We start from the raw sequence: 23,836 nt of genomic DNA, 5'->3' as shown, positions 1-23,836 counted from the left end.
TGTAAGCCAGGATGCTTACTTCCATTCTGGGTACTACTTATCCCTTGCAAGGGAAGAGAAGCTCGGAAATGAAGAGACTTGCCCACAGTCTCACGGGTAGTTAGTGACAGAGCCAGGCCCAGACCCAGTCTTGTCCTCATCCTGCTTAACTGCACACCCACCTGGGAGCATACATGCACACATGCATATTCTCTGCTGCCGGTTCCACTGAATCAGCAGAAATGCTGATGATCCTTGCAGGCAGGCAAGTTCAAAAAGGTGAGGGTTATATATAATTAGCAGATTCAGGCCCAGAGAAGACTTGAGACTGTCCCTAGAAAACAGCCACATTGGAGAAACCCTGGTTCCTGCTATCATGTAGGCTATTTGGCCTCTAGAGCAGGTCTTTTTCTCACTGCATGAGATGAGTGTCACATCTTTGGAGCACTGCGTCTAGCCTCCAGCATAGCTGCAGTTCCCCAAAAAGTTCAGCCCCCAGAGACTGCTCATGTGCTCCACTATGGAAGGCAGATGGGGCAAAACGGCTTGTGCACAGACCTCATCATGTAGTAAGTCCACTCAATGAGGTGTACACTTCCTCCAGCACTTTCTACTCTCACCTGCCTTTTAATTCACTGTTGTCCCTGCTTTTCCTCCCTAACTGGCCCATGCTCAGCTCTCCTTGCTGTGTAGTCCAGCAGAGACCTGGCGCCAGGCAATCTAATAATTCTGATGCTAGCACATAACTCTCTGTTTATTAGCATATCTAAATAGTCATTTAGCAGAAAATACAGGGAAGGTCACTTCCAGGCCACTAGGATAGCCAAGAAAATATAAGGAGTGAGTTCATCCCAAGTTCTAAGGACTTCAAGCATTTCAGATTTTCATTAATTTTATTGATTCTTTCATCAACAAGAAAAAGAGATAGAAATTATTATAAAATGAGGTTGAGCGGTAGAATTTTAAAGAACAAAAATTACACAATGAAATTCCTTTAGTTTCCGGGGGTGCTTGTCTTCTTCCCCTCTTGTCCTTAATAATAATTTTAAGAAACCCCAACCATGTGCCATTGGTGTGGGATTGGATATGGCTGGCAGACCCAGGGTGTTGCACACCACCAACACCAGCCAGCCTCCACAGGCTCCCCTAGCCTGGGACATCATGGACAGTCGAAAGTGAAGAATGCTACTTTCACCCTTTATCTGTTTAGGTAGCAGAGAGTGATCTGGGTAATTCAAAAGGGAGAATCCTCTCTAAATCAAAGCATGCCCATTTGCCTTGGGAAGGTGATTTGTTTATGCTTATGTGTGGATTGTCATAGCCTCGATGTCTCTCTCCTGACCTCCAGACAAAACTCTTAACTGCCCACAGGACATCTTCACTTGAAGCTCTCCTAAGTGTCTAAAACCCAGCATCTAAAGTGGAACCACGATCTCTCCTCCCTCACCCCAGCTTCTCACCCTCCTCTTGAGGTAGTGCCATGGTGGCATCTTCTTTTACAAGGACCCAGGGTGCTATGCCAGATATCTTGACTATTCTCCCTTTCTCTCCCTCACCCCCACTTCCTAAACAATTGGGAGTCCTCAGTCCCTTCCTAGTAGCTCTCACTCTGCCCACTTCTCAAACTTCACTGCCATTCCCCACATCCAGGTTTCCAGGTTATCACTCTTGCTCCCCAGGATTACTGTAACAGCCTCCTAACCATTTTCACTGCTCCATCTCTCCCCTCCAGTCTCCCATCCCACACTGCTCTCAAAGCTCACATCGAATTTCACTGCTCAGCTTACAACCCTCCACTGACATCTTGCTGCCCACAGTATATAGTCTAGGTTTCCTAAAGCCTGTGTCCAGAGCTCTTCATGGTCCCATCTACCTCCTCAGCCACATATTCTCCTCACATCAGGTCCAAAAGCACAAAAGTGGTGATTTCAGAGCCCTTAGCACACTGGGCTGCCCCAGAGTTCTGCCCCTTTGATCTCCCCTTTGTGTGAAGCTTACATCTCATTCATCTTCCCCTGGCTAATTCCTACCTGAGTCAAGGTCAACTCAGGTGTCACCAACTCTGGGAAGCCTTCTGTGCTCTTTCCTGTCTCCACACCACCAAGAGTGGCTGTTACCTTGATCCACCATCTTGACCTTTATCTTGCTAGATTTCTTTTCAAATTGTGATCTTAATCGTCATATGCCAAGTTATACTAACATTGTATCTGAGTCCATGTTTGCTTTTCACAATGGCTTTTAAGCCATTTAAACTCAAGAAGAACATATTAATCATTTTTGCCTTGAACAGTGCCGGGCATAAAATGAGTGTCCGATAAATGTTGGTTAAATGTAACTGAAAAAGTAAATTCATTTGTCTGTTTCAAGGAGGAAAATGGAATGAGGCTGTGATTCTGCCTCGAGGAAAGCTGGCATGAATTTTGCAGCATCTCAGCTTGCACCTCTGGTCAGTTCTTCCCTGCTCTTCTCTGCAACTGAGCCGCAGTCTTTAGCTCATCCCAAGCTACTGAGCGTGAGTTCCAAGTGTAGCGGTCCTCTTCTCCAAAGGTTTAACATCTTTCCTGGCTATATCAGTTGACCACTCAAGGCAGAAAATTACAGTAAATCCAACTTAAACCAGTTTGAGTAAATATAGAGGATTTATTGGCTCAGGTACTAAGGAAGTCAAGAGAGAAGGTGGTGATCAGGCAAGGCTCAAGCAGAGCTCTGCCTGTTTCTTTCCATTATTTTGGCTATACCCTTTCTCTGCCCATTGACTTCTCCCTCAAGCTGCCACCAGAATTGTGACAATTCAGCAATTTGAGGTGCAGGGTCACAATGACAGTATCAGAGGAAGAGAAGTTGTATCTATAGCACTGCAGTTCTGTTTTCCCAGAGGCTTCCAGCAAACTTACCTTCATGTCTTATTGTACTGAATTGAATAACATTCCTGTTTCTTACCAGTTTCCCTGGTGGCTCAGACAGTAAAGAATCTGCCTATAATGCAGGAGACCTAGATTCGATCCCTGGATCAGGAAGATCCCCTGGAGAAGGGAACAGCAACCCACTACAGTATACTTGCCTGGAGTATTCCATGGACAGAGAAGCCTGGCAGGCTACAGTCCATGGGGTCACAAAGAGTTGGACATGTTTCTAAGATAATCCCATCAGTCAGGAAATGTCATACACTGATTAGCTTAGATCTGGTATCCTGAGAAGTGATAACCCTTAGAGTGCCCAGGCTTTTCCTTGGAACTGAGGTTCTGATCAGCTCCCCTAAAAGTGAATGGGCCACTGGGAAGGAGGTAGAAACCTAAATGAAAACCAGGTACAGAGATGGGGGAGGAAAATGACTCAGTGCCCACGGTGCCAGGCAGTATTTACCCTATCCTTAAAATCCTCCTCTTCTGATTCCTCATGGCTTATAGCAGAAACCCTGGAATTGTGAGGCTGTGGGATCAAAAGAAAAGTTGGATTCCATTCAGAGTCAATTCAACGATGTGTGTGGTCAGGCAGTGTAAATGGGGTGGGAGTATATTAGGATGCTCTGTGGCTTACAACAAGGGTCTCTCCTGCTGGTGCAGTAGGGGATACATGAAACCTCCCACCTGTCCTGTCCCTAAAGCATGTACTGGATTCTTTTGATGATTTTGAAAAGTTTTTAAAAGGGGATGTAAAGGTTTCTAAAAGTTTTTAAAAGAAGAAGCTGATAGTAAACAGCTTTCTCCTAACTCTCCCTGGTCCTCTTACTCATTTTCTGTTTTTCTTCTGGACTTTGTAAGGAAGCATCAAGGCTGATGGTGGGGCCCTCTTCTAAGGAGAGCTCTCCTGAGAAGCCAGGCTGTGGGCACCCCAACCTTGAGCACGATGTCTGGTCCTCACTGGGCACCAACAGAAGGGCTGGTTTTCTTCCAGTAGCTCTTAAAGTTTCTTGCTGTTGAACTCATAACCATTATCTGTGTCTTCTTTTCCCCTTCCAGATGTTCGACTGGATAAGCCACAATAAGGAGTTATTCCTCCAGAGCCATACAGAGATTGGAGTCAGCTACCAGCATGCCCTAGACCTCCAGACACAGCACAATCACTTTGCCATGAACTCCATGGTGAGTGCAGGACCTGTTTTCTTGGGGCAAGAGAATGATGAGGGGGAAAGGGGTTAGGGTACAGAGGGTAGAAACAGACTTCCAACCTGAGTAGAAAGGAGAAGCTCTGAACATGAAGCCCCTTTTAGCATTCCATTTGCTAGCATGGGGACATGTGCATAACATGCGGTGAGTCGGCTATTCCTGCAGCAGATTGTGGCCCCGTTTCTGCCTCTGAACCCTGCTTTACGTGGTGAAAGGAATGTGCTGGAGTTGTAGAAGCTATCAGCCCTGTGCTGTACTAGAAGGGAGAGTGCCCCTTTCTACTCCACTGACTGGCACGTGTGAGTCACTGAGCTGGGATGGAGAGGGACCTCAGTCTGTGGCACACTGGAAACCAGTGAGTAAACTGGGTCGTTGGACTAGAGAAGAGGAGCCTGGCAGGGCATTACAGTTGCTGCCTTCAGACATGTGAAAGGCTGCCTTGGAGAGAAGAGGTGGAATTGTTTCCTGTTGGTCTAGGAAGCAGAACTGTCCAGGGGACCACAGTTGGAGCAGGAGGCAGGACGTGGCTCAGGAGTTGACTTGTATTGGAAGTTAGAGCCTCCATGATGGGGAGAGTTCAAGCAGATGCTGAATTCAAACAGAGAGGGATACTTGCTGGCTGTGGTCATAGGAAATTTACTTCTCTGTGCTTCAATTTCTTCACCTGTAAAATCAGAATAATAATAGCTACTTTATATGGTGGTTAGGAGGATTTAATGAATTAATTGTAAGGTGGCTGGAGAGGTGCCTGGTACTTAGCCCATTATCAATAAGTATTGGTATTATGATATTAATGATGCTGATGATATAGGAGTTTAGTCCAGATAATACCTGTGATTCCTTGAAAAACTAACACTTTGGGATACTTGTTTTTCCATGTGGTCACCCCGACTTTGAAATCTTGTCTGCCTCTTGAACCCTTTGTATTTGAAATGCCTGCAGCCTAAGTATGCCTCAACATCTTTCTCTCTCCCCTCTGCCAGCTCTTCCTACTTGTACTGCTGGTCCAAAAGAATATCTCTGCCATTCCCCGTGTATCTGAATGCCAAAGACACCTTATCATTTCAACTGGTGATGATAGGAGGAGGGCAAGTGTTAGAAAAACATAAACACAGAGGATCACAGAGGCCAGAAAGGAAAACAATTTCATTTTCTAAGGATTTATTTTAACTATTATATACACTGGACTTAATGTATTGAAGAAGAAATAATTCTGGCCTCAGTTTTCAGTGTCTAATAAGGGAGATAACTCAGACAGTCATGGCGCAGTTTGATGTGTGCTGTGATAGAGTTGCTGTTTGGGCTTCCCTGGTGGCTCAGTGGTAAACAATCTGCCCGTCAATGCAGGAGATGCAGGTTCGATTTCTGGGTGGGGAAGATCCCCTGAGAAGGAAATGGCAACCCACTCCAGTATTCTTGCCTGGGAAATGGCCTGGCAGGCTACAGTCCATGGTGTCACAAGAGAGTTGGACATGACTTAGCAACTAAACAACAAGAGATGCTGAGTGACTAAGAACCTTACAGTCTCGGTGATTTAAAGCAATAGGGGTTTATTTCTTGTTCCTACCATGTGCCCATCACTGGCTGGTGGTGGTTCTGCTCATCACAGTCACTCAGGGATCCAGGCTGAGGGAGCAGCCACTGTCTCAGATGCAGCCAGTGCCTCACTAGACAAAGCAAGCCACCAGGCACACGTTAGCTCTGAAAGCTTCCACCTAGAAGTGGCACATTTTACTACCCAACACCCGGCACATGGCCACATCTAACTTCGTGTGTGGAGATAACGTCTTACCTCCACATATTGGGGAAGAGAGAGTGGGTACTTGTGAATAACCCCTATGGTTAGCAAAGGGAGTCACTGCAGGATATCAGGTACAGATGAACAGCATGGGATCTGCATGGGAAGGTACTTCTGGCTGCAGAATAGAAGGCTGTGGGACCAGGCAGGGAAAACATCAATATTGACTCTGCTATCACTTTTGGCCACAGCAGTCTTGTCTTCATCTAAACGTAAAGACTCATTCCCTTCCAACTAGTCTTCTATAATTATGTCTCATCTCAGGTTTGCTTTAGTCACAGAGGAGCAAAGCAATTGATCACAGGTGATTAAGAATGTGAACTCAAATCTAGTCAGGTTTGATTATCTGTGTGCCTTGTGGATTTCCCCTGGTGAATTTTACAAATTCTGTACCAGAATCTTCATGTCACCCAACTGCCTGGCCCTAAGGCAGACAAACTCATTTTAATAAGAAGCAAAGACAAACATAATTAGAGAGGTAAGTCTGCTACCAAGCCCCTCAAAACAATGAACTACAAAGTTAAATAGAAAGAGCCTTTGGCTTTGAATTATCTGCACCACTGCTCTTCTCTGTTAAGATGGATAACTGAGAGTTAATGACACATCAAAAACTCTTTCCTCTGACAAATTTACTTTTGATGTTTCCATTTTCAGGACAAAAAAATTAAAATGAGGGAAGAATTTTACTGAAGGGAAGCATCTTCTGGAGTTGGGAGAGAGGAAGAGGAATTTTAATATACAACAGCCAATTAATATGTTCCAGCCCATCTCTAAGTCTACCACTGTCATGAGTGCCTATAGCACTCAGAGGCCCATTTAGCCTGATTATGCTGGCTTTCCTCTCCAGCTGCAGGAAGGGGAAGGGAAACCCCAGAGTTGTTTGATCAAATTGCCCAAACCAGTGCATTATAGACAGAGTCCAATGCCTTTGTTAACTGGGAGGTTTATAGGTTTGTTATTAAAAGGAACTACCACCAAATGGATGTCATCGTCCCAAGCAGGTAAAAGAAGGGTGTTACAGACTCCTTTTCTCTGGCCTGAATGACAGATGTTGCTGCCAAGAAACAGATGAATTTAAGCAGCTACTGATGGAGCCCAGTGACTGTAGGAATGATCAGTTACTCAGGGGAAGTGGGAATGTAGATTGTTCTGTAAATTTACTGAGGCATTTACATTTTGGTTCTTGGAACAGAACCTACACATATGCCACACCTTTGTCTACCTAAAGGTATATGTAGCATACTTTGTTTCAGGCTACAGGTGAGTTGTTTGCTACAGAATCCTTATCATGCCATCTGTCTCTCCATTGGAACCTCTGTTGGACAGACCATCTCTCTTTTGTTCACCACTATATGCCCAACATCCAGCACAACATCTAATCCTTAATTATTTGTGAAATGAGTGAAGAAAGAAGTCATGACGTTCTTGGGATCTTAAATTGGGGAGGATGATCAATAGGCTTTAGGGTTTACTACTGATATAGGCCAGTGATCCCTTACCTTTCTGCACGGTCACAAGCCCCTTTGAAATCTAATGAAAATTGTGCGTCTTCTCTGCAGAGAAATGTATGTAGACAACGTTTTAAAGATATTAATATTTTCAGGGGATTCAAGGGAATCCTAAAGCCTATTGATCATCCTCCCCAATTTAAGATCCCAAGAACCTCATGACTTCCTTCTTCATTCATTCCAGAAATAATTAAGGATCGGACATTGTGCTGGATGTTGAGCATATAGTGGTGAATAAAAGAAAGATGGTCTCTCCAACTGAGGTTCCAATGGGGAGATGGATGATATTTTATAATCTCATAAGTAAATATACAATCATAAATCAAAAAGTCTTGTGATAGAAGAGTAGGGCTGCTATGATGGAGAATAACAAAAGGGGCTCCATTTAAAGAGGAGAGTTCAGGTACATTTTCAATTAACAATTAGTATTGACTTATTGTTCATTAATTCATAGTAATCATTGGTCTGTGAATTAACTGCTGTGCTGTGCTAAGCTGCTTCACTTGTGCCTGACTCTGTGTGACCCCATGGACTGTAGTCCATCAGGCTCCTCTGATCATGAGATTCTCCAGGCAAGAATACCGGCGTGGATTGCCATTCCCTCCTCCAGGGGATTTTCCCCATCCAGGGATTGAACCTGGGTCTCCTGCCTTGCAGGCAGATTCATTACCATCTAAGCCACCAGGGAAACCCATGAATTAACTCTATGAAGTGCCAATTCTTCTTTATAATTTAAGGAAGCCCTATGTATATCATTTGGTAAATGAAAATGATCTAGTTATAATTTATGTATTTTTTAAGTTTTGTTTTCATGTCTAGTTTTATATACCAGTTAAAGACCCAACTCCAGCTGAGGTGACCATTACTGAGAAATAATTGCGTATCAGCCAATTATGGAAAAAATCAGAAGTTTCTTAGATTTTATCTATGAATTGGTACTAGTAAAGGCTATCAGTTATTAATATGTGGAGAGTGTGGGAGTAATGCCCCACTGAAAATGGTCCATGAGCAACTCTGAAAGAAAATGGTTAAAAGTGCTTGAACTTTGCCTTTTTGTTAAAGCAAGAATTTTTTTTTTTTTTTTTTGCAATTTCAACTGGGGAACCTATTATACTTTTTTCATCTCCAATAATAACAATAATAACCTACCTACTAAACCCAGTAGATAAATATTGTCTGGCTTCTTATAGTGCCTCATAAAGCCAGATTTCCTGAGCTCTCTGGGGCCCTCCTTTTTCCTGATCTGTCTTCTGTTGTGAAAGCCTTTCTTACAAATTCTCCTTCCCCTGAGTGTGGCCTCCTCCTCTGATGGGAGTGTGGGCAGATGGAAGTAGAGTTGGGTTGTAATGTGCAACAGAACCATTATGTAGCCATCTATGCTCCAGTCACTCATGAAAAAGACACTCACAGAAGTACATACGAGCATAACAGTCTTATTTACAATTTTAATTAGCTGGTTCTTTGGGAAAAAATAAATTGCTAATGGTTTCTGTCTAGAGTTTTAAAATATGAAATGATATTCATTTTCTATGATTATGACTGTGAGGACTCATGTTAGTGATAACCATGTGCAGCTGGGCAGTAGGAAGCACTTCTGCAGCAGCATGTTGATAGCTGCTTTAATGCTATTAATTTGCTCACCAGAGGCACTAACTGTCACTTGATGGTGTGCAAATCAGACCAATTGCAACAAAGCCTGTAGCTCTCTCTTTGTTTTGAGGGAAAGTTACAAATAGTAACACCAAGGAAAAATCAGACCTGGTGCAAGAGAGAGAAAGATTCTGAGCAGGTTTCCTGACCCCAATTTGAGAAGCCTCTCTCTGGGGTCTTCTGTCACCTTTGATTCTCAGCAGGCCCAAACCGTAATTCTTCAAGGACTTCCCTACCTGCAAACAGGCAGCAGCACTTCCTATAATGACAGTATTTCTAGGTTTTGGCGAAAACACGCACACACTTGCATGCACACTATAAGTAGTGTTTAGTAGACAGGGTTTGACCCTGCCATAGCTGCAAAGTCTCTTAGTAGACAAGAACCTGCTGAAAAAGAGAAGAGACATCTTTGCTGGTATGCTTTAGTCTTTTTAGTGCAATTTTTTTTCTTTCAAAGAATCATTAGTGCACTTGCTAAAAGTGCAGATTTCTTTTTGGCTTCTACTCCTGGAAGACTAGAAAATCCTAGAAAATTCTAATCTCTTGGGGATGAGACTCCCAAACATCCATTTTTAACAAGTTTCACTGGTGATTTATGTACATATTAAAGTTAGCAAACTATTGTTCTTGGACATGTATATGTATAAAATAGTCACGCACTAAAATATAGCATTATGTGTTCTGAAAGAGAGTCCACTTCCAATATGATAGTGTGATAGAATGATGAGGAGCTATGCAGACTTACTCTCCAGTGAAAGTATTTTTTTTTTTAAGATTCTTTTCCCACATAGACTGTTACAGAGTAGAGTTCCCTGTGCTATACAGCGAGTTGGCAGACGTTATTTTAAACAAAAAGTCTCTAAAAATTTTCCTAAGTGCATACAACAAATGAAGAAACATTTATTCAAGAAAATTTACTAAAACTTGCTAAGAACAGTGAATCTGTGGTATTTGAACCAGGACCCTCTTCTCCCCATTTCCAGCTCAAAGAGATGGAAATTCTGCTCAAGACTAGTGCAACCAAGAACACAGGATCCTCTTTCTCCCTAGTTCCCAATTGAAGGACTCTCTTCCCAGATAGGACAATTCCTCTCCTGCTCCAAGCTACCTGATGCTGAAGTTAAGTTTTAGGTGAGTGTGGCCAAGAGATGGAGCATCTTCGTCTGCCTAGCCCCCACTCATGGAGCTGCTGCTATACCATGGGCATAGCACTGCCTTGGAGTAGAAGCAAAATCTAAAGCAGAGAGCCCCAAATCTTTTCCCAAAGCAACTGATTTTATTTGCAACAGAGGGTGGAGAAGTTCAAGCCAGTAGCACTCTCAAAAATGCCCTTAGGGAAGTTATGGTGAGAGGTAACTAAGAGAAGATTGCTAGACTCATTGAAGATACAAGATGAATAGTAGGCAGATTAGTTTGCCAGAGAGAAAAAATCTCCTGGGGTCAGAACAAATCTGAAATACTGGCCTCAGGAACTATCCCTTCAAAGGAGCTTGGATTTGATTGGATAGATCTGTGGAGCAATTGATACCCCCAGGACATTGTGGGAAACAATAGAATAGTGATCTGGAAATTAGTGAAATTTAACAGCTTGATGTGGTCAGGGAAAGAGAAAGTTAAAGAGATGACTATGAAAGCCACAGTCATCAAGACAGTATGGTACTGGCACAAAGATAGAAATATAGATCAATGGAACAAAATAGAAAGCCCAGAGATAAACCCACGCACATATGGACACCTTATCTTCGACAAAGGAGGCAAGAATATACAATGGAGAAAAGACAGTCTCTTTAACAAGTGGTGCTGGGAAAACTGGTCAACCACTTGTAAAAGAATGAAACTAGAACACTTCCTAACACCGTACACAAAAATAAACTCAAAATGGATTAAAGATCTAAACGTAAGACCAGAAACAATAAAACTCCTAGAGGAAAACATAGGCAAAACACTCTCCGACATAAATCACAGCAGGATCCTCCATGACCCACCTCCCAGAATATTGGAAATAAAAGCAAAAATAAACAAATGCGACCTAATTAAAATTAAAAGCTTTTGCACAACAAAGGAAACTATAAACAAGGTGAAAAGACAGCCTTCAGAATGGGAGAAAATAATAGCAAATGAAGCAACAGACAAACAATTAATCTCAAAAATATACAAGCAACTTCTGCAGCTCAATTCCAGAAAAATAAACGACCCAATCAAAAAATGGGCCAAAGAACTAAACAGACATTTCTCCAAAGAAGACATACAGATGGCTAACAAACACATGAAAAGATGCTCAACATCACTCATTATTAGAGAAATGCAAATCAAAACCACAATGAGGTATCATTTCACACCAGTCAGAATGGCTGCTATCCAAAAGTCTGCAAGCAATAAATGCTGGAGAGGGTGTGGAGAAAAGGGAACCCTCTTACACTGTTGGTGGGAATGCAAACTAGTACAGCCACTATGGAGAACAGTGTGGAGATTCCTTAAAAAACTGGGAATAGAACTGCCATATGACCCAGCAATCCCCCTGCTGGGCATATATACCGAGGAAACCAGAATTGAAAGAGACGCGTGTACCCCAATGTTCATCGCAGCACTGTTTACAATAGCCAGGACATGGAAGCAACCTAGATGTCCATCAGCAGACGAATGGATAAGGAAGCTGTGGTACATATACACAATGGAATATTACTCAGCCATTAAAAAAAATACATTTGAATCGGTTCTACTGAGATGGATGAAACTGGAGCCCATTATACAGAGTGAAGTAAGCCAGAAAGAAAAACAACAATACAGTATACTAATGCATATATATGGAATTTGAAAGATGGTAACGATAACCCTATATGCGAGACAGAATAAGAGACACAGATGCATGGAACAATTTTATGGACTCTGAGGGAGAAGGTGAGGGTGGGACGTTCTGGGAGAATAGCATTGAAACATGTATATTATCATATGTGAAACAGAACACCATTCCATGTTCGATGCATGAGACAAGGGCTCAGGGCCGGGGCAATGGGATGATCCAGAAGGATGGGATGGGGAGGGAGGTGGGTGGGGGGTCCAGGAAGGGGAACACATGTAAACCCATGGCTGATTCATGTCAATGTATGGCAAAAACTATTACAATATTGTAAAGTAATTAGCCCCCAACTAAAATAAATAAATTTATAAAAAAAAAAAAAAAAAAAGAGATGACTATGAAGACCAGTGTCATCCCAGGGTGACTGTGGGCATACCAAATGCTGCACTCCATGAGGAACAACATCAGAGTTTTCCCACTAATATAATCCAGCCAGTCACTAAACAAGTAAGTGGACAAATAACAATAACAAGCCCCAGAAGTGGAGGAATCAGTACCCAGAGATGCTGCAATATATTATCTAAAATGTCCAGGTTCTAACAAAAAATTGCAAGTTATGCAAAGAAACAAATGTATGAATGGAAGTGGTGGGTGAGGGGACAAACAGATAAAAAGCACTTGCTGGAAAAAGCAAGAAACAGAAAATTCCTCTGAGAGTTACCAGATACCAAATTTAACAAAAATTCAAAGTAGCCATTATAAATATGTTTTTTTTTAAGTGTAGTCTTGCCTCCTTTGTCTTAGACTAATTAACCGTAGATACATGGACTAATTTCTGGGTTTTCTATCTTGTTCCAATGATCTATATCTCTATTTTTTGTGCCAATACCATACTGTCTTGATTACTATAGCTTTGTAGTATAGTCTGAGATCAGGGAGTCTGATTCCTCAGCTCCATTTTTCTTTCCCAAGATTGCTTTGCCCATTCAAGGTCTTTTGTGTCTCTGTTATATAAATTTTAAGATTTTTTTGTTTAAGTTCTGTGGAAATGCCATTGGTAATTTGGTAGCAGTTGTGTTGAAGCTATAGCTTACCTTGGGTAGTATAGTCATTTTAACAATATTGATTCTTCTAATCCAAGAACATGGTTTATCTTTCTATCTGTTTATGTTATCTTTGATTTTTTTCATCTGTGTCTTATAGTTTTGGAGTACAAGTCTTTTGTCTCCTTAGGTAGGTTTATTCCTAGGTATCTTATTCTTTTTGATGCAATGGTAAATTTGATTGTTCCTTGAATTTCTCCTTCTGATCTTTTGTTGTTAGTGTATAGAAATGCAACCAATTTCTATGTATTAATTTTGTAACCTATAACTTTACCAAATTTGTTGATAAGTTCTAGTAGTTTTCTGGTAGCATCTTTAGGATTTTGTATGTATAGTATCAAGTCATCTGCAAACAGCGAGAGTTTAACTTCTTCTTTTCCAATTTGGATTCTTTTTTCTTTTTTTCCTGATTGCTGTAGCTACAACTTCCAAAACTATGTTGAATGACAGTGGCAAGAGTGGACACCCTTGTCTTGTTCCTTGTTTTAGAGGAAATGCTTTCATCTATTCACTGTAGAGTGTGATGTTAGCTGTAAGTTTGTCATATATGGTCTTTATTAAGTTGAGTTATGTTTGTTCTGTGCCCACTTTCTGGAAAGTTTTTATCATAAATGGGTATTGAGTTTTGTCAAAACATTTTTATGCATCTATTGAGATGATCATACAGTTTTAATTTTTCAGTTTGTTAATGTCCTGTATCATGCTGATTGCTTTGTGGAGTTTGAAAAATCCTTGCCTCCCTGGAATAAATCCCACTTGATCATGGTGTTTGATCCTTTTAATGTTTTGTCGGATTCTGCTTGCTAGTATTTTGTTGAGGATTTTTGTGTCTATGTTCATCAGGGATAGTGACCTGTAATTTTCTTTTTTGTAGTATCTTTGTATAGCTGTGGTATCATAGTGATAGTAGCCTCATAGAGTGAGTTTGGAAATGTTCCTTTGTCTGAAATTTTTTAGAATAGTTTCAGAATGATAGATGTTAACTCTTCTCTAAATCTTTGGGAGAATTCACCTGTGAAGCCTTCTGATCCTGGGCTTTTGTCTGTTGGGGGTTTTTTAAATCACAAATTTCATTTTAGCACATGTAATTAATCTGTTCATATTTTGTATTTCTTCAAGGTTCAGTCTTGGAAGGTTGTACCTTTCAAGAATTTGTCCATTTCTTCTAGGTTGTCCATTTTATTGGCATATAATTGCTTGTAGTAGTCTCTTATGATCCTTTATGTTACTGTGGTGTCAATTGTAACTTCTCTTATTTAATTTCTAATATTATTGATTTGAACTGACTCCTTTTTCTTGATGAGTTTGTCTAAAGGTTTATTAATTTATTTTTTCAAAGAACCAGCTTTTAGTTTCATTAATCTTTGCTATTGTTTTTTGGTCTCTATTTCATTTTATTTCTGCCCTGATCTCTATGATTCCTTTCCTTCTACTAACTTTGGGTTTTGTTTCTTCTTTCTTTTTCTAGTTGCTTTAGGTGTATGTTAGATTGTTTGAGATTTTTCTTGTTTGCTGAGGTAAGATTGTATTACTATAAATTTCCGTCTTAGAAATGCTTTCACTGCATCCCATAGGTTTTGGATCATTGTGTTTTGTTTTCATTTGTCTCTAGGTATTTTTTAATTTCCTCTCTGACTTCTGCAGTGATCCACTGGTTGTTCAGTAACATATTGTTTAATCTCCATTTAGGTCTCATCTGAATGTGAGACTGGACACTATAAAACTCCTAGAGGAAAACATAGGCAGAACACTCTCTGACATAAATTTCAGCAATACCTTTTTCATTCCATCTCTGAGAATAATGGAAATAAAAATAAACAAATGGAACATCAGTTCAGTTCAGTCACTCAGTCATGTCCGACTCTTTGCGACCCCATGAATTGCAGCACGCCAGGCCTCCCTGTCCATCACCAACTCCTGGAGTTTACCCAAACCCATGTCCATCGAGTCGGTGATGCCATCCAGCTATCTCATCCTCTGTCATCCCCTTCTCCTCCTGCCCCCAATCCTTCCCAGCATCCGGGTCTTTTCCAATGAGTCAACTCTTCGCATGAGGTGGCCAAAGTATTGGAGTTTCAGCTTCAACATCAGACCTTCCAATGAACACCCAGGACTGATCTCCTTTAGGATGGACTGGTTGGATCTCCTTGCAGTCCAAGGGACTCTCAAGAGTCTTCTCCAACACCACAGTTCAAAAGCATCAATTCTGCGGTGCTCAGCTTTCTTCACCATCCAACTCTCTCATCCATACATGACCACTGGAAAAACCATAGCCTTGACTAGACGGACCTTTGTTGGCAAAGTAATGGCTCTGCTTTTAAAGATGCTATCTAGGTTGGTCTTAACCTTCCTTCCAAGGAGTAAGCATCTTTTAATTTCATGGCTGCAATCACCATCTGCAGTGATTTTGGAACCCCCAAAAATAAAGTCTGACACTGTTTCCACTGTTTCCCCATCTATTTCCCATGAAGTGATGGGACCAGATGCCATGATCTTAGTTTTCTGAACGTTGAGCTTTAAGCCAACTTTTCACTCTCCTCTTTCACTTTTATCAAGAGGCTCTTTAGTTCTTCTTCACTTTTTGCCATAAGGGTGGTGTCATCTGCATATCTGAGGTTATTGATATTTCTCCCAGCAATTTTGATTCCAGCTTGTGTTTCTTCCAGCCCAGTGTTTCTCATGATGTACTCTGCATAGAAGTTAAATAAGGAGGGTGACAATATACAGCCTTGACGTACTCCTTTTCCTATTTGGAACCAGTCTGTTGTTCCATGTCCAGTTCTAACTGTTGCTTCCTGACCTGCATACAGGTTTCTCAAGAGACAGGTCAGAGGGTCTGGTATTCCCATCTCTTTCAGAATTTTCCACAGTTTATTGTGATCCACACAGTCAAAGGCTTTGGCATAGTCAATAAAGCAGAAATAGATGTTTTTCTGAAACTCTTTTGCTTTTTTGATGATCCATCGGATGTTGGCAATTTGATCTCTGGTTCCTCTGCCTTTTCTAAAACCAGCTTGAACATCTGGAAGTTCACAGTTCATGTATTGCTGAAGCCTGGCATGGAGAATTTTGAGCATTACTTTACTAGCGTGTGAGATGAGTGCAATTGTGCAGTAGTTTGAGCATTCTTTGGCATTGCCTTTCTTTGGGGTTGGGATGAAAACTGACCTTTTCCAGTCCTGTGGCCACTGCTGAGTTTTCCAAATTTGCTGGCATATTGAGTGCAGCACTTTCACAGCATCATCTTTCAGGATTTGAAATAGCTCAACTGGAATTCCATCACCTCCACTAGCCTTGTTCGTAGTTATGCTTTCTAAGACCCACTTGACTTCACATTCCAGGATGTCTGGCTCTAGGTGAGTGATCACACCATCGTGATTATCTGGGTCATGAAGATCTTTTTTGTACAGTTCTTCTGTGTATTCTTGCCACCTCTTCTGAATATCTTCTGCTTCTGTTAGGTCCCTACCATTTCTGTCCTTTATTGAGCCCATCTTTGCATGAAATGTTCCTTTGGTATCTCTAAATTTCTTGAAGAGATCTCTAGTCTTTCCCATTCTGTTGTTTTCCTCTATTTCTTTGCATTGGTCACTGAGGAAGGCTTTCTTATGTCTCCTTGCTATTCTTTGGAACTCTCCATTCAGATGGGAATATCTTTCCTTTTCTCCTTTGCTTTTCACTTCTCTTCTTTTCCCAGCTATTTGTAAGGCCTCCTTACATGGAACATGGTATTTGTAAGGCCTCCTTACATGGAGAAGGCAATGGCAGCCCACTCCAGTACTCTTGCCTGGAAAATCCCATGGACGGAGGAGACTGGTAGGCTACAGTCCATGGGGTTGCTAAGAGTTGGACATGACTGAGCGACTTCACTTTCACTTTTCCCTTTCATGCACTGGAGAAGGAAATGGCAACCCACTCCAGTGTTCTTGCCTGGAGAATCCCAGGGACGGCGGAGCCTGGTGGGCTGCCATCTATGGGGTCGCACAGAGTCGGACACGACTGCGGCGACTTAGCAGCAGCAGCAGCAGCCTTACGTGGAACATGGTTAAACTCAAAAGATTTTGCACAGCAAAGGAAACCATAAACAAAATCAAAAGACAACCCAAAGAATGGGAAAAAATATTTGCAAATGATGTGGCCAACAAGGGATTATTCTCTAAAATTTATTAATACATATACACAATGGAATATTACTCAGCCATTAAAAAAAAATACATTTGAATCGGTTCTACTGAGATGGATGAAACTGGAGCCCATTATACAGAGTGAAGTAAGCCAGAAAGAAAAACAATAATACAGTATACTAATGCATATATATGGAATTTGAAAGATGGTAACGATAACCCTATATGCGAGACAGAATAAGAGACACAGATGCATAGAACAATTTTATGGACTCTGAGGGAGAAGGTGAGGGTGGGACGTTCTGGGAGAATAGCATTGAAATATGTATATTATCATATGTGAAACAGAACACCATTCCATGTTCAATGCATGAGACAAGGGCTCAGGGCCGGGGCAATGGGATGACCCAGAGGGATGGGATGGGGAGGGAAGTGGGTGGGGCGTCCAGGAAGGGGAACACATGTAAACCCATGGCTGATTCATGTCAATGTATGGCAAAAACTATTACAATATTGTAAAGTAATTAGCCCCCAACTAAAATAAATAAATTTATTAAAAAAATAATAATAAAATAAAATTTATTAATACAAAGAGCTCATGTGGCTTAATATCAAAACAACCAACCCAATCAAAATATGGGCAGAAGATCTAAATAGACCTTTCTCCAAAGAAGGCATACAGATGGCCAAGAGACACATGAAAAGATGTTTGACATCACTAATTATTTGATTTGTAGAAGTACAAATCAAAACTACAATGAGATATCACCTCACACCAGTCAGAATGGCCACCATCATAAAATCCACAAACAATGAATGCTGGAGAGGGTGTGGAGAGAATAGAACCCTCCTACCCTATTGATGGGAATGTAAATTGGTATAATCCCTGTGAAGAACAGATGGAAGTTCCTTAAAAAAAAACAAAAAATGGAGCTACTATATGATCCTGCAATCCCACTCCTTGGCATATATCTGGAGAAAAACATGGTATGAAAGGGCTCATATACTCCAATGTTGATTGCAGCAATGTTTACAATAGCCAAGACATGGGAGCAACCTAAATGTCCATCAACAGAGGAATGGATAAAGAAGGTGTGGTACATATGTACAATGGAATATTACTCAGCCATTAAAAAGAATGAAATAATGCCATTTGCAGCAACATGGATGCATGTAGAGAATGTCATAGTGAGCGAACTAAGACAGAAAAGATAAAAATTGTATGATATTGCTTACATACAATTGCTGGGAGAGATATCAACAACCTCAGATATGCAGATGATATCACTCTAATGGCAGAAAGTGAAGAGAAACTAAAGAGCCTCTTGATGAGGATGAAAGAGGAAAGTTAAAAAGCTGGCTTGAAACTCAGCATTCAAAAAACTAAGATGGCATCCAGTCCTATCACTTCATGACAAAAGAAGGAGGGAAAGTGGAAACAGTGACAGATTTTATTTCTTGGGCTTCAAAATCACTGCAGATGGTGACTGTAGCCACAAAATTAAAAGACACTTGCTCCTTGGAAGAAAAACTGTAACAAACCTAGACAGCATTTTAAAAAGTAGAGACAACACTTTGCCAACAAAGGTCTGTATAGTCAAAGCTCTGGCTTTTCCTGTAGTCATGTGTCGGTGTGAGAATTGAACCATAAAGAAGGCTGAGTGCCGAAGAATTAATGCCTTCGAATTGTGGTGCTGGAGAACTCTCGAGAGTCCCTTGGACAGCAAGGAGATCAAACCTGTCAACCCTAAGGGAAATCAACCCTGAATATTCATTGGAAGGACTGATGCTGCAGCTGAAGCTCCAATACTTTGGCCACCAGATGTGAAGATCTGACTCATTGGAAGAGACCCTGATACTGGGAAAGATTGAGGGCATGAGGAGAAGGGGGAGACAGAGGACAAGACGGTTGGGTGGCATCATCTACTCAATGGGTATGAGTGTGAACAAACTCTGGGAGATAGTGAAGGACAGGGTAGCCTGATGTGCTGCAGTTTATGGGTTCACAAAGAGTCGGACATGATTTAGCAACTGAACAACAAATTGTTTATATGTGGAATCTAAAAAGAAATGATACAAATGATGCAAAGCAGAAACAGATTCAGACTTAGAGAATGAACTTACAGTTACCAGAGAGGAAGGGTTGGGGGAAGGGATAGTTTGGGATTGACATGCACAACACTGGTATATTTAAAATGGATAACCAACAAGGACCTATTATATAGCACAAGGAAGTCTGCTTAGTATTATGTAACAACTTAAATGGGAAAAGAATTTGAAAAAGAATAGATCCATGTATATGTATAACTGAATTGCTTTGCTGTGTACTTGAAACTAACACAACATTTTTAATCAACTATACTCTAATATAAAACAAAAAGTTAAAAAATTAAAATAAACATTTTGCAGTTAAACAAATCATGGTGGAAATCCTCCCAAATATTGAAAAGAAATCTACAAGCCAGGAAGTTCAAGGAACTCCAAGTAAGATGAAAGGGATCCGCAAACAGATTCATCATAGTGAAAATACTGAAAGCCAAAGACAGAGAAAAATTTTGAAAGCAGCAAGAGAAAAATGAATTGTCACAAGGGAATCTCAATAAGAATAATAGATGATTTCTCATCAGAAACAGTGATGTCCAGAAAGACATAGAATAATATATTCCAAGTGCTTAAAGGGAAAAAAAAAACTGTCAACCAAGAATCCTATATTCAGCAAAGATATCTTTCAAAAATGAAAATAAAATAAAGATATTTCCTCATAAACAAATACTGAGGAAATTTTTTGCTGGCAGAGTTACCTTATGAGAAATAAAGCAAGTATTTTACAATGAAAGCAGATGACCCAGACAGTAATCTGAATCCATACAAAAAGACAAAGAACACCAGGAAAGGTAATTATATAACTATAAAAGACAGTATACTTGCAAATTTTTTCTTCTTTCTTCTCTTCACTGATTTAAAAATCCGTTATATAATATGTGTGTAATGTACTACTGAGCATATAACATACAGGAATGTAACATATTTTCCAGTGACAGCATAAAGGATGGGCATGGGGGTAAAAGGGAAGATCTAGAAATGATAATTAAGGAAGTTGATATAATAAGAACCATAGACATATTTACTGTACTTTCTTGTCTCAGCTTCAAAAGACAGAAAATTATAAAAGAAGATACAATCTAATGTTGGGTTTATAACGCTGAGAAGTGTAATATGTATAATAACAACATTACAAAACACTGGGGAAGAGAATAAACCTACACAAGAGTGACATTTTAATATCTCACTGGAATTGAGTTAGTATACATCTGAAGCTGATTCTCATGAGTTAAGACATTCATAGTAAACCCTAGAACAACAGCTAAGAAAATAACAAAAAATAAGTAGTGAACAAAAGTTAGCAAAATAATACAGTGCTACATTATGAAACACAATACATAAAGCACTCTAGAAAGAACAGAGTTATAAAGGCACACTTGTGACATATAGAAACAGTTAAATGGCAGACATAAATCCAACTGTATCAATAATGACATTAACTATGAAAGGGTTAAACAATCTAATCTGAGGCAGAGATGGTCAGAATGGATTTTTGAAAAATGAGATCCAACTATATATTGTTTATAGGACAAACACTTTAGATTCAAGATTATAATATATTGAAAGTAAACGAATGGAAAAAATGGTAAAACAGCAATCATAAGAGAACCCAGAGTGGCTATACCAATAACAGACTTTTAAATAGACTTCAAAACAAAACAAAAACTAGGACATGGAAACAACCTAGATGTCTATCGACAAATAAATAGATAAAGAAGCTGTGGTACATATAAGCAATGGAATATTACTCAGTTATAAAAAGGAAAGCATTTCAGCTGGGCTGGATGAAGCACAAGCTGGAATCAAGATTGCCAGGAGAAATATCAATAACCTCAGATATGCAGATGACACCACCCTTATGGCAGAAAGTGAAGAAGAACTAAAGAGCCTCTTGATAAAAGTGAAAGAGGAGAGTGAAAAAGTTGGCTTAAAGCTCAACATTCAGAAAACTAAGATCATGGCATCTGGTCCCATCACTTCATGGCAAATAGATGGGGAAACAGTGGAAACAGTGAGAGACTTTATTTTTGGGGGCTCCAAAATCACTGCAGATGGTGACTGAAGCCATGAAATTAAAAGACGCTTATTCCTTGGAAGGAAAGTTATGACCAACCTAGACAGCGTATTTAAAAGCAGAGACATTACTTTGCCAACAAAGGTCCGTCTAGTCAAGGCTATAGTTTTTCCAGTAGTCATGTATGGATGTGATAGTTGAACTACAAAGAAAGTTGAGCACCGAAGAATTGATGCTTTTGAACTGTGGTGTTGGAGAAGACTCTTGAGAGTCCCTTGGACTGCAAGGAGATCCAACCAGTCCGTCCTAAAGGAGATCAGTCCTGGGTGTTCATTGGAAGGTCTGATGTTGAAGCTGAAACTCCAATACTTTGGCCACCTGATGCAAAGCACTGACTCACTTGAAAAGACCCTGATGCTGGGAAAGATTGAGGGCAGGAAGAGAAGGAGACAACAGGGTGAGATGGTTGGATGGCATCACCGACTCAGTGGATGTGAGTTTGAGTAGACTCCGGGAGTTGGTGTTAGACAGGGAGTCCTGGTATGCTGCAGCTCATGGGGTTGCAAAGAGTCGGACACAACTGAGCGACTGAACTGAACTGAGTGAGATGGATGAACCCAAAGCCTATTATACAGAGTTAAGTAAGTCAGAAAGAGAAAAACAAGTAATGTATACTAATGTGTTTACATGGAATCTAGAAAGATGATACCGATGAACCAATTTGCAGGGCAGCAATGGAGACACAAACATAAAGAACAGACTTGTGGACCCAGTGGGGGAAGGAGAGGGTGGGAAGAATTGAGAGAGTAGTATAGAAACATATACATCACCATATGTAAAATAGATAGCCAGTGAGAATTTGCTGTATGATTCAGGGAGCTCAACCTGGTGCTCTGTGACAACTTTGAGGGATGGGATGGGTTGAGGGAGGTTCAAGAGAGAGGGGACATGTGTATACTTATGTATACTTATAGCTGATTCATGTTGATGTATGGCAAAAACCAACGCAGTATTACAAAGCAATTATCCTCCAATTAAAATAAACGAAAATGTTACTGGAGAAAAAGCAGAACATTTGATGAAAGAATTACTCCATCAGGAAGATATAACAATTAAAAGCATATGTGCCTAACATGTAACACCAAAATAAATGAGGCAAAAGCTGACAAAAATGATGGGAGATATACAATTCAAAATTAATAGAGACTTTGATACCCCACTTTTAATAATGATTGGAAATCTAAGCAGAAGATCAATAAGAAAATAGTAGACTTGAATGAAGAAATAAACCAAACTGACCTATAGAACACTCCACCCAACAACAGCAGACTATATATTCTTCTCAAGAGCACATGAAACATGTCTAAAATAAGACTATATATTGGCCATAAAACAAATCTTAATAAATAAAAAGGATAAAAATAACATAAAATATGTTGTCGGACTACAATGGAATGAAATTAAAAATCAGCAACAGAAGGAATTTGGGGAATTATCAAATATATGGAAATTAAATAATGCTCTCTTTAGTATATAATGGATCAAGGAAAAAATAAAAAGAAAAAATAGAAGATACCCTGTAGGCCTAAGGGTCCACATGCGATACACAATAAAGTTCAGGAACCACTGGACTGGATGATCTTTTAAGTTCAACCTGACCTCAAGCATCTTGGTTTCTGAGGTTCTAATCCTAAAGATGGAAGTAAAGCCATTAAAATGTGTCCTTCTCTGGCAAGAATGAATATAATCCAATGTTTTCTGTTAACAATGAGATTCCCTAGGGCAGGCCTTCTAAGGAAGCCTGTGCTTGTAAAATAATGCATGTATCACCAACCAGAGCTTTTCTTACTAATCAGTTGAACAGGATGCAGTGTTTGTATTTCCACAGCCTTGTGAATGGAATTACCCTTTCCTTCCAACTCAGGAGAAGGATTAGATTTATTTTCTGATGTGCTCAGGATCCATTTGTGATCCATGCTTTTGCAACCATTGTTGATATTAGAATTGTCCAAAGGAGAAGGAGTATGCTTTGGACTAAGAAAATAAGTCAACTGACACTATCCCTGAGGTCAGACTCTAAAGCTATCAATTAATTAGTCTGTGGAGTTGGAGGACTTCTCTTCAAGTTCAAGAGTATCCAGGGAGAAAGAGCATCTGTCCGCTTCCTGTCTTTGCTTCCTACTCTAGCTTTTCCAGGTGTGCCATTTTCCTTTACCCACTAATCAGCCATGTTTTGAGGACTGGCTCCTTTTTAACCAGAAACAGAGAGAAGCTCCTTGGCATAGGCAAAGAACCACCCTGTATTACTCAGTGTCACTCTGGTGTACAATGCTGGCTCCCCTTACCTGCTGACCAGATACTTGGCATGGGTTCCTTCCTGAAAGGCTTCTCTGACCTGCAGGGCTTGACTGACTACACAGATTTCTGACTTGTGGCTGGAACTGGCCTGGTTCAGCCTTTTCTCCTGATCCTTCACCCCTCCAGGGCCCAGTTTTCCCTCTTCTTCCCCCTCACCCCTGGTTCTCTGCCCAACATCCCTGATACCACTTTTCTAGCTTCAATCCACTGCTCCCAGAGGCCCTCTGTCAGCATGTACCTTGCCTTCAGGATATTTGCTCTGCCCTCTGGATGTTTGCCCCCTGAGCCTTGTAGCT

At 40.5% G+C, this 23,836-nt stretch overlaps 1 protein-coding gene across 7 annotated transcripts in view; it reads left to right on the top strand.

The window, feature by feature from the left end:
* Window positions 1-23,836, top strand: part of KALRN (kalirin RhoGEF kinase) — a 683,494-nt gene that overhangs the window by 263,325 nt on the left and 396,333 nt on the right. For all 7 annotated transcript variants that reach the window (XM_081571703.1, XM_081571704.1, XM_081571705.1 and 4 more), the window contains exon 6: window positions 3,939-4,061. In XM_081571703.1, the coding sequence (XP_081427829.1) occupies window positions 3,939-4,061 (123 nt within the window). The remainder of the gene's footprint in view (window positions 1-3,938; window positions 4,062-23,836) is intronic.

This window comes from Giraffa tippelskirchi, chromosome 2 (assembly GCF_054371585.1).
Source record: "Giraffa tippelskirchi isolate mGirTip1 chromosome 2, T2T-mGirTip1v1.2.pri, whole genome shotgun sequence".
Taxonomy (NCBI): Eukaryota; Metazoa; Chordata; class Mammalia; order Artiodactyla; family Giraffidae; genus Giraffa; species Giraffa tippelskirchi.
This window is presented reverse-complemented; position numbering and strand designations above follow the sequence as displayed.